General features: G+C 39.2%; 1 protein-coding gene across 1 annotated transcript; it reads left to right on the forward strand.

Moving 5' to 3' along the window:
* Nucleotides 1-24: 24 nt before the first annotated feature.
* On the forward strand, nt 25-11,803 carry LOC131776126 (NADH-ubiquinone oxidoreductase 75 kDa subunit, mitochondrial-like). The gene is made up of 22 exons (XM_059092266.2): nt 25-143; nt 329-414; nt 1,132-1,226; nt 1,820-1,927; nt 2,370-2,446; nt 2,977-3,123; nt 3,622-3,699; nt 3,835-3,953; nt 4,534-4,600; nt 4,846-4,945; nt 5,188-5,222; nt 5,954-6,214; nt 6,570-6,621; nt 7,007-7,083; nt 7,327-7,393; nt 8,037-8,099; nt 8,268-8,429; nt 9,219-9,311; nt 10,043-10,100; nt 10,270-10,445; nt 10,537-10,671; nt 11,193-11,803. The coding sequence occupies exons 2-22, from the start codon at nt 339-341 to the stop codon at nt 11,328-11,330; spliced, it is 2,184 nt and encodes a 727-aa protein (XP_058948249.2). The 5' UTR covers nt 25-143; nt 329-338; the 3' UTR covers nt 11,331-11,803.
* The last annotated feature ends 209 nt before the right edge of the window (nt 11,804-12,012 follow it).

Consider the following 12,012-nt stretch of genomic DNA (forward strand, 5'->3'; position numbering starts at 1 on the left):
GTGCCGCTGACAAAAAGAGCCGTAGGTACTTGTCTGATCTCAATACCCGTATGAATCGCAAAGGTCGCCATCTTTGAAAATCCTGTGTGTGTTGTTGTTGATTTCCAGTGGGTTATAACACATATTGCAAATCGATCTCCTGGGTAAAACATATTTTTGCTTCTAAGTTTTATTATATCAAGGATGACGAGTTAATCTTGTCGCAAGTTTTGATATGGTTATGGGCTAGATAGCCTTATTTTCGCGTACAGATTGAGTATGTTCATCCGCAGAAAATTAACAGCTATATTTGATTGGTTATGCATCAGTTTCGGTTTATATTCTGTAGATTCTGCAGAATGTGGAGGCTTACTTTGTCAAAGGCGGCCAGAATTAAGCCGCTGCAAGGGTTGACACCTTCTTTGCAAGTTGCGGGTGAGTTATTTCTGGAAATCTGTATTGAAGTCACTCCATGATGTTACATAATATCGTTGTGCATTCCTCGTAAATACTACGCCGCAAGTAAACCGGTTCTTTTTTTTGTTTGTTTGTTTAAGAAGTTTTAAACCAATGGTTAAGATCTTTGGTATAATAGACTTCAACATCCAGCCTGTCATGTATTGCAGCTTTCGTACAGTACATAGCATGCTGGGTAACGTTTCCTTACTTGTTTGAAAAAATAGTGAAACACTGAAATAGTGTAGTGGTTTGTGCCACATTGCTGCAGTAATTAAATTGGATTAAATTTTTCGCTTTTCTGGGAGGATTTTTTTCAACATTCTTGACTTAACAGAAGTTGTTATTTTCTAGGATTGGGGGGAGAGGTTATTGTTGTACTCACAGTAGAAATCTTTGCTATAGTCTTTTGAGACCATTTACAAGATACTAGATCCCCTTAAGTTGAATATACTGTTTTTAGAGTATTATTTGATTTACGTTAAAGTTGATTTTTTGGAAAAGATTGTAGTGATTTACATTATGTATTGTGAATTATGTCTGTTCAATAATTAATCCACATCTTTATCACAAGCAATTATGTTCACTGTGATTTCCAGCAAAAATTCCTCCCCTTTTCAGATTGTTTCATATTTCAAATTAATTGACATAACAGGTTCATAAAATAATTTTTGGTTTGCACTTTTGATGTTTCAGCTCAGCATTATGCCACAGCTCCAGCTCCTGAAAAAATCGAGGTGTTTGTTAATGACAAAAGCTTGTTAGTGGATCCTGGAGTTACTGTCTTGCAGGTGAGATAACCATAGTTATCCATGTGGAATAACAATTTCAGTTCCAATCTCATTAATTTGTACAGTTGCGTAGCAGTTTAAATAGGGTTGGGGTGTATGTTTACAGATTGTATATCTCAGCTGGTGACAAAATTTTGATAATGGTAATAGGAAGGAGTGGAGTCCAATTTGGTCTGTAATCCTTCAAGTGATTAGCAAAATTGGACAACAGCAAAGTAGGAGTCCGATTTGTTAATCACAAGTATAATTACAGACAGAATTGGATGATATGAAGTCCTGTCACCAATTACTCAAAACTATGACAAAATTTGAGAAAGAAACAAAACATTGGTCATATGTGTTTAACAACAGTTAGCTCAGCAAAATGCAAGGCAACAGTACATGCACATGACACGTTCTGTCCACTTACACAGGCATGACATTTTAACTGTTGCGATAACTGTCCTTTTACACTGTCTAATTACTAGCATGACGTATATACTGTCCAATTAGTGCTCAATTTGGGCTGATGGTAACCAATAATACTTGAGAATTTTGTAATAGTTTTGATTAGCTGCAGTATCCGCATGTATTTCATCTACATCTGTATGTAGGCCTGTGCAATGGCTGGGGTAGAAATTCCAAGATTCTGCTACCATGATAGACTCTCTGTGGCTGGGAATTGTCGAATGTGCCTCGTGGAGGTGGAGAGGTCCATAAAGGTTAGTCATTTCAGCTCTTAGTTTTTGCAAACCCCAATTTTTTTTTTAACATTTTAGGACAGATTACTGCTTTTGTGTTTGTTGGACATGTATCAAAATGTTCTAAAAATATTTTTCCACTGAGCAAACCTTCCCATAAGGATTTGTGAACTTAATAAACTCTCTTTTCATTTTAAATCCTTAATCAATGGGTGGAAATAAATTTTTTATGTAAGATCAATGGTGATAAGAAATGGTGTCATAAAGGCATATAACTTCTGTCTTTTCCTAAATTTAGATGTTAGTATGGTTTGTGGAACAGTCTGAGTTTCACTAATAATATTGTATAATAATAATATAATAATAATAATATTGTATAATAATAATATAATAATAATAATATTGTATAATAATAATATAATAATAATTATAATAATATTGTATCTGCTTCTCATCCCAATAGCCTGTTGCATCTTGTGCAATGCCTGTTATGAAAGGAATGAAAATCAAGACAGATTCACCAATGACTAGAAAAGCAAGGTAATGGGATCAATGTCAATATCTGAGTGGCTGCCTTCCTACCCCTCGCTTAGCCCAGCATTAACCCTAACTTGTTACCAGTTGACTGTTGTTGGGTTAGGAGAGGGGTGGGTGCACACAACGATAGACACAATGTCTATAAATCCATACAAAGTTTCTAACACTAGAAGTACGTTCTGTTATTGTTAAGTCTTAAGTGATACCATACATGTAAATTGTGACAGTTTCTGATCCCAAAAACTACCAGTGAAGACTGGTAGACTACCAACAAATGGAGAGGTCATGGGAACATCTCTGCTTTTTTTTATTTTTAATCCTTAAAAACCTTAACTCCTAAGAGTGACGAGCATCTAATCGCATCCTAGATTATCACCACTGAGTAATGAATATAGTAAATCATCACCCACTGAGAGAAGCTCTTGTTCATCAAACAAATTCTCATTGTCAGCACCTGAAATTTGTGGAGAACAGTATGGAGAATTTGCATACTGATGTTAGGGTGTTAAAGGTTGATAAATTTTTTTTGTCAGAGAGGGTGTGATGGAGTTTCTTCTGGTGAATCACCCTCTGGACTGTCCCATCTGTGACCAGGGAGGGGAGTGTGACCTACAAGATCAATCTATGGCCTTTGGTAGTGACAGAAGCAGATTTGTTGACAACAGCTTTTCAGGGAAAAGGTACTGTGTTTATTGACAAATGATAAAAATTCAGATTTATACTTACAGTACTGCAAATTCTTAAGAATGTACTAAACTGAGGCATTAGTCTTGAGATAAACCTTTTAACTCCCGTGAGTGTCCACGACAGAATTTTTCTTGACAGTATCAATACAATACTTAGCAGACAAGTGATGAGAATAAAGCTAAACATCAATTGGGGAATTATTAGTTGATGCAATACCAAATTCTCAAAACTCACGTCATGAATAGTGTATAGCAGACTGTAAGGAAAATTACTAATGAGATCGTGGGAGTGAATGGGTTAATAAACATGTATTTGTGAAAGAAATATTACAGGCCATTGAAAAAATGTACTGTGCAGGGAAAGATGTACATTGTTATGTAGCATTCTAGATGGTGAAAACCCAATGCTGTTCACTCTCATGGTTTGGCTTGTACTGCTTGTGTGTCTGGTTGTGCATGGTTAGGTTTCATGTCATTCCTTGATTTCTCCAGGGCTGTAGAAGACAAAAATGTTGGACCTCTTGTAAAAACCATCATGACTCGTTGCATTCACTGCACAAGGTGTATAAGGTAAGAGAAATTCTGTGACCAAGATCACATTTCCATTATCTCATTAGGAGTCTTCATAGAAGATTCATGCCACCAACAATGAGTTAACTTCATGTATAAAACCGACATTTAGGGCTTCTTTTATACTATTTCAAGGTTTGCAAGTGAGATAGCTGGTGTAGATGATCTAGGAACAACAGGAAGAGGAAATGACATGCAAGTTGGAACCTATGTAGAGAAAATGTTCAAGTCTGAGCTTTCAGGAAATGTAATTGGTATGTAATTATATTTACACAAAAAAAAATTGAATTATGTTTTTAAATGCAAATTTTTCACCTAATCTTGAAATCTCACCAGCCTCGGCAATTGGGTCTCAAAGTTTTGTACTTGTGTCATACATGTAGTTCTCAGAGTTTAGGATTTGTTGATGTTATACCCTAGCTAAGGATTTCTGTCAAAAGGGAGTTGGAGCACAGTGGTCAAGATCTTTGTGTTGGATGACTTTAGTTTGTGATATCTGCCACTTGAAAATTTTATGATGTATTTTAAAAGCTGACATAGTACACATACTGTATATCACAAAAACAGATGCAAAAGAGAGTATTTCAACCTCATTTCTTGTCACCAAGAGTACCTTCCATGTCTATTAATCAGACTAAAGCAATAGTAATTGTAAGGAATTGTATCACTGAAGTAGCTTGGGCTTGGTCTTGGTCCCAGAGTTTCAAAGTGGAATGTACACCTTCAGGGATCATGCAGCTCTGGAATTTTACCATTTTCCACTGCTACTGATCTTCAGGTGTCTGCCATATCTGGTGTCTGATATGATCTAAGCCATTCACATTTATTTCACAGATCTCTGTCCAGTGGGTGCGCTAACATCCAAACCATATGCATTTACATCCAGACCTTGGGAACTTAGGTGAGGTTTTTTGTAATTGTCTTTTGTCTTACATAACTGGCAATTGAAAAAGCAAGAACAGTAACATTACTTCTACAGAGGAATTACACTGTCCTATCTTTGACATGCTGTATGTAAAAATTGTTTCCCTGAAAAGAGAGTCTACTGTTATTCCATGCACAGTGTGGTCTTCAGCTACTTTACATGTGCCTGTTGATGCAATGCAATGCTTACTGAGCTAGATTGACTGATGTTCTCTGTTATAGGAAAACTGACTCTGTTGATGTCATGGATGCAGTTGGAAGTAACATTGTTGTAAACACCCGGTGTGGTGAAGTCATGAGGATTATCCCCAGGATGAATGAGGTGATTAACTGCCCACCCACCCCTCCCCTTACCAAACAACAGTCAACTGGTGACAACTTAGGGTTAAGGTTGGGTTAGGGGAAGGGTGGGTGTGCAGTTGCCCAGATACTGACATTTTTTAGTAAATTTATACGGGAAAAAAAAGGGAGAAGCCTTTCTTTGGTAATTATACAAAGTCTCAATAAGCTTTGTATTATAATTGTGAAGTTTATACAGTTACTGATACTTTGATTTTTTTGCAGGATATAAATGAAGAGTGGATATCAGATAAGACAAGGTAAGAATAAGGGGGGGATGGTGACTGGACAAATTTTTTGGTGATCAATCATCATTTAATGCCAGTGTCCTACAGAGGAAGATTGAGTGACACTTTGGGAATTGGTATGGAAGACATCTTTAAAGTCAAGGATTCTGTTTCTGTGATTTCTGAGTTGTACATTTACTACATGACTTGCTCCACATGTGCTTTGACTCTTAACAACTTCCATGCTTGGAGAGTGCTGGACTGCCAGGTGGGAGGTGAATGGTTCAAATTCCAGAGCAGACCAACACTCATGGTCTTAAAATAACTGAGGAAAATAACTGAGGAGAATATGATGCCTTTGCTATGACATCCGTAGATGGCTATACATTCTGGTCTTCTGGCATAAGTAACTGTGGGCCCTATTTCCTGCATCTTCTCTGTACTGGTTGGCAAGGGACAGTAAATAACCCACCTTCTCGCAAGGAGTAGGGAATGTTCAATAACTCCCAGTGTTGTGGCTTTTTGATTGTTTATATAGCCCCCAGTCCCCCCTTCCCCCCCCTCCATATAAACCAGCTTTAAAACTGAACTGGTTATATATTTATTGAAGATCAATATTTATATATCAGACTTCCCCAGCTATCAAACATCCATTGGCTACAACTGTTGCTAGATTATTTTAACCTTGTAGCACATGTTAGCGTACATCATTGGTACATGTGTGTTATATTTCTATGCTCACCATCATATCACCCTTGAAACAGGTTCTCCTACGATGGGCTGAAACGTCAGCGTCTCACCAAACCCATGGTGAAAGATGACAAAGGGAACCTGACGCCGTGCACATGGGAAGAAGCCTTGGTGGAGGTTGCACAGAGACTGTCGCAAGTGAAGGGTGCCGAGGTAGCAGCAGTTGCTGGGGGTTTTGCTGATGCTGAATCACTGGTAGCTTTGAAAGACCTACTTAACAGTTATGACAGTGAGGGGCTCTACACGGAGGAAGGATTTCCTGCAGACGGTTCAGGGTGAGTTGTGAATAAAGGGGTAAGTTTCTAAAGAAACTGTGGTGCTGCGTCGGTGGGAGAGTATAGCAGGTAATTTAGTGTTAACAACTGGGTTGAAAACGTAAATTAGCCACCGTAAAGGGTAAAAAAGCTGACGTTTCGAGCGTTAGCCCTTCGTCAGAGCGATGTTCAGCAGATCTGTATCTTTTGTGTGTTGGCTGCTGCTCTGAAGGAGATCGAAGACGCTTCAACTGGTTATACTCATTTTGGCAACATTTTGCTTTCGTTGTGTGTGAATGGAAGCAGTTTTTCCCGACATTTATGAGCGATTCTCGCCCACTTATTTCATTTCAATTTTGGTTTTTTTCGCTTTCAGGACTGACTTCAGGTCCAGTTATATTATGAACAGTACCATAGCAGGAATTGAGGTGAGCGGGGAAAGAAGCGTTTTTAATTTAGCATCAAAAGTGATCCGGATTGCATGAGTATTTTCTTTGTTCTGTGATCAGGGTAGAAATTTCAACCGATCAGATGCCTCTACTTTGAATTTTTCTCAGCGAAATGTATCTGTAAAATTTTCTTTTGTTTTATGTTTAGCTGTAGAAATGACTGTGGTTCCAGTTTTTACGACACTCGCTCTCATTATGGGGAGCATCATCAATTCTCATCGCAAGAGTGGGCGTAAAGGGTCTGAGGTCTAACCGCGGGAGAGTGATGTTCTATACCCAGAGTGACTCAACATTCCTTTAATGCGTAGGCCATTTTAACCTAAAATTCATTCGATATCCAACACTAATTTTCCATGTCTTTCAGGATGCAGACGTGTTGTTGATAGTTGGCGCCAACCCTCGATATGAAGCTCCGCTGGTAAATGCTCGTATCCGCAAAGGGTGAGGAAATCATTCATGCAATTATTTGACGATGACTCAGTTCTCTTTGCAGTTTTCCTTTTTTTTCCTTTACCACAAAAGTCCGCCGCAGCAACAGTCTGTCCGTTTTTAAATCACTTATGCAAACTCTGCACTTATTTCACTCGTTTCTATTAGCCTCAGCTCTACTTGTAAACTTTTCCTCAGTCTCGATCGAGTATACACTGTTTCAATAGCTTTAATGGATAATAATTATGTTTCCAGATGGATGCACAATGACCTACAGGTTGCGCTGGTCGGCACTAAAGTGGATCTCACTTATTCATACGAGGTACAATATATGATGCGAGCTCTGTTTATACACTGGAGCAATTTTTAGTTCACTGTAGAGGGTGATACAGGATAGCCTTGGTTTTGCTTTCCTTGCCACTTGATTGGTCGTGAGAATTTGTGGTATCCTCTCGAACAATCATGTTCAACGCTAAAACCATACGCAACCCGGTTACGCGCGTTTTCCCGCGCTTTAGCTAGTTAGCTTGTTTTTCCGTTGAGTTCTGATTGGCTTCTTGGGATATCTTCTCTCCTGATTGGCTACTGCGATTACTTTGGTTTTGCAATACCCAATCGAAAAGCGTTCTTCGGCGATCAGCTAGAATAATGTTATTACAGAAAGATGTGACTCAATTGTCACAAGCTTGGTCATAAGCATTCGTAACTCAGGCAGTCGAGATGTCGCAGAAAACTTTTTGGTAAGGTTGCCCTTACTCAAAGTTCATAGGTGACCACGAGGATTAGCAATGTTGGACGTTGCTGTGTTCCGCGTGGACATTGAGTGAGCAAGATGGTAGATTTTGTTTCCGGTTTCGAGTGAAGGAAGATGTTTATAAACATCAGCAACTAGCACGGAACAGTCAAGTGGTAGACAGTCCTGTTATTTTGCATCGTGATCTCTATGGTGTGTTTTTACCTTTCAGCATCTTGGCGACTCGGCTAGTGCACTGAACGAGATTGTATCCGGGAAGCACGCGTTTTCAAAGGTATTTCTCCTAAGCTGATGAACTGTACAAAATGAATCGCTACATTTAGTAATCTGTTGTGTTACTTTAGAAATCTTTAGAGACACAGGAGTTTAAACGATAGCTTTATCGTATAATCATCGAATTTCATTCGTTAATCAATGGAACATTTCAATTTTTAATTTGTAGGTTTTGGCGAATGCTGAGCGCCCAATGATCCTAGTAGGAAACACTGTTCTCCAGGGACACGAAGGTGCAGCAACTCATCAAATAGTCGCTGACATGTCACAGAAGTTGAAAAGTTCTAAGAAAGTCGACAAGGAATGGAAGGTTCTCAATGTATTACACAGGGTATGTGTTCACCCATGAATTTATACCCTCTCCCAAATTATCAAAGTCAGATCTGATATTTACATTTCTTTCAAAACTAATCTTTCAGCCGCGTCACTGTTTTGCGGTTAAAAAAAATGAATGAACTTTCTAGCCTACAGACGCCATAAATACGAATAAGCGGACCTGCAAGCAGGTGTAGACGTATTGAATCTTTAGTTTTTTTCGTCAATAAGTTCCTGTTGGCGCACAAGGAAGGAAATCCAATCGATGGTAACCTTTTATTTTAATAAAGGGGCAAGTTTGATGAGGGGGGGAGGGGGGGGGGGTCAAAGATGGTCTTTTTTATCAACTGAGTTGTTAATGCTAATTTACCACTGTTAAGGGTTTCTAAACCTGACGTGTGGAGCGTTGGCACCTCGTCAGAGCAAGTTTCACGTTGTTGTTGATGACCACGACTCAACCGTGCTTTGGTTACATTGCCTCTTTTTAGTGTGTGTTCGCATTTTCGTCACTCAGTTCCCATACATTTCCAACACACCACTTGTGTGGTTACCCCGATTGTTTTATTGTTAGCGGAGAAACCTCCGTAAACAGCCGTTTATCGCTTTCATCCACGGAGTCCGCCAATGGGAACCATTCTCGTTAGTGGCCAGCTCCAGTCACTTACACCTTTTTTGCTTCCTGAGGATGTTCGCTCACAAGAGTTTCTAGTGCAGATGAAAATCTCAACTAGCCGTTTCTTAGAAAAGTGAACTCTACAAAAAGTTGGTGATAAACAATAAACAAATGGCCGTTGTTATCTCGTAGGTGGCCAGCCAAGTTGCCGCTTTGGACATTGGATACAGACCGGGAGTCGACAAAATGACAGAGAAACCTAAACTACTGTTCTTGCTTGGCGCTGTGAGTTATTTTGCGCTCTTTACACGACTTTTTAATGTCGCGTTTTTACTAAGTTTGTTTTGGGGGCTAGAGGCCTTCATATGATAGTAGTCGGTATCATATTATAGTGGTTTCCGCGATCTTGCCGCCTTATCACTCTCTCCTTTAAGAAGATTTCGAGGTTTACCTTGTGAATACCAAGCGAAATCAAGTTTTTACACTTTATCTCCCAAGATCTATTTGTTAATTCTCCCCTCCAGCTGCTACACATTTCCTTTTAAATCAGCTACGAGCATTTGGTTGTAGATCAATGTAACAACTTCTTGTTATTGTTACCTTGTTATTCTGAGTATTCTCATTACTTCTTTGCTGGTTACTGTATGAATAATATAGGGAGATGTTACATGTTAATCACTTCTGGGAGTTAAAGGTTTAAAGATCGTGCCTTGTTTATTTTGATACGAAAGCTGAAGTATGTCTATTGTAACTGAGCTGAACTCTCAGCTCGTCAACTGGGGCTGAAAAAACGGCATGATATGAGAAGTTTGTATGGGCCAGCCTGCTTATTAGGCTGAGACACCTTGAGTGTGGAAAGCAGATGGCCCCAGAAATATAACATGTACAAATACTGTGACTATCTTAGAAAGTGCAGTGTGCTACATGAAAGGACTCATTTTCGGATTTTAAATTGCAAAAATATTGAATTGCTCCTTTCTTTGGTTTTGTAATACGTTCCTATTTTGTATGTACAGGATGCTGGATTAGTGAAACGAGAAGATCTCCCTCAGGACTGCTTCGTTGTCTACCAAGGTGTGTGATTATTTTTGGGTGTGCGTGTGTGTGCAATTTAGAACATGTGGTCTGATGCTCCCTGTATAGGCATCGGCGCTTTTGCCAAAATCATCCCGATAAAAGTAGCCATGGAACTGCCACTGTTCCCGAATGATTCGTGTCTAACTCCATGTCTGTTGCCTTTCAGGTCACCATGGAGACCAGGGTGCACACATCGCTGACGTCATCCTACCTGGTGCAGCCTATACAGAGAAAACCGCCACTTACGTCAACACAGAGGGGAGGGCCCAGCAGACAAGAAGGGCTGTCACACCACCCGTGTACGCGAGAGATGATTGGAAGATCATCAGAGCGCTATCAGAAGTAAGTTTTCAACAATTATTTCATCTCTCTTTTCGGTTAACCTAAATATAAAGTAAATGGGTTAATACAATGTGTTTGTCTTTCCGAACAGATTGCTGGAAATTCCCTCCCATACGACAACTTAGAAGAAATCCGGCGAAGACTCTCCGAAGTTTCCCCGAATTTGACGCGATATGGTGATGTAGAGGAAGCGAACTTCTTCAATTTGGCTTTGGGTCTGATGCAGGTACGATTGATTTTGAGTTTTGCAAGTAATTCATCAACGTTTTATAAGATTTAACCGCCAGAGCCGTATATTACAACAACGTCATTCATAAGTTTCATTTAAAAGCATCGGCTTACAAATTTCCGCCATTGAGAAATACGCATGTGCGCATGTCGTTTCCAAAGGGCAAGCGCGTGTTATGGAATTTCCCGCCATTGTTCGCGTGTACGGAGTCTTCTCTGATTGTTAATTAATGTGTTAACCCTTTAGTCCCTAAGAGTGACTAGCATCTAATTTCTCCTTACTATATCGCCCCTGAATCGAACTTGAAAGTCACGAGAATAGAGGAGTAAAGCAGCTCTCGATTGTTAAACAAATTCTCCTTGTCAGCCTCTATGGAAATGTATAGAGAACAGTATGGAGAATATACATACTGATGTTAGGATGTGAAGGGTTAATTGTGAAGGGAATGAGCCTCGATTCTCATGGACAGCAAATGCCTTTCAATGTAAAACCATTATATTTCTCACATTTCATTTCAGAGCTCTAAAGCACAATCTTCGAAACAGCCTCTGCAACCAAGCATTTTGGAACTAAAAGATTTCTACATGACAGACTCGATAAGTCGCGCATCGCAGACGATGGCTAAATGCGTGAACGCTGTGCAATCAATGAAGTGAAAATCATCCTAAGACCAAAAATCTCCTGTGATTTGTAAATGTGTATAAATCGCTTTTTGAAGCCATTTGAAAGAACCGAAGGCGCACATTGTTGACGTGATTGACAGGCTTCATAATTTTTTTAAATTGGTTTTCTTTGTATTCTTCTGGCAGAGATTAATTTATCAGTTAGAATTTCAGTCTCGCGATAATATCTTGAACGAGAGTTTCAACTTGTCTAAACAAAACTGATTTGAGTCGATTTTCTTTAACACAACACTAAGATTTTATTTTCAATGGGAAGTGTGACGTCCAAGGAAAGTTTTTTACGACCCCCCTTGGTCTAAAGCGAGGAATTTGGTAAATTTATTAAGAGGAATAACCCATCGTAAAAAATTAACGAGTGGTTCTAACTTGTCAGAGTTATTTTTGCATAGTTTCATTCGTTATCCTGAATGAAGATGACAACATGTAATAAAAACGTTCAAGATGAATGGAGATCTCGTCTGTTAAGACTGCGTTTTGATGCAACCCTGCGCTTCTTAGGGAAACAAACCTTGAACACATGGGCAAGTTAATATGTATCTGTTGGGAGGCCCTAGTAGTCCACTCAAGATTGGCCTCAATTTGAACCGTGAGATATAGTACGAAATTCCCTGTTCGTCTCTTTACTGCTATTTGAAAGGGTATACAATTCTTTTTG

The sequence above is a fragment of the Pocillopora verrucosa genome, chromosome 10 (genome assembly GCF_036669915.1).
Source record: "Pocillopora verrucosa isolate sample1 chromosome 10, ASM3666991v2, whole genome shotgun sequence".
NCBI lineage: Eukaryota > Metazoa > Cnidaria > Anthozoa > Scleractinia > Pocilloporidae > Pocillopora > Pocillopora verrucosa.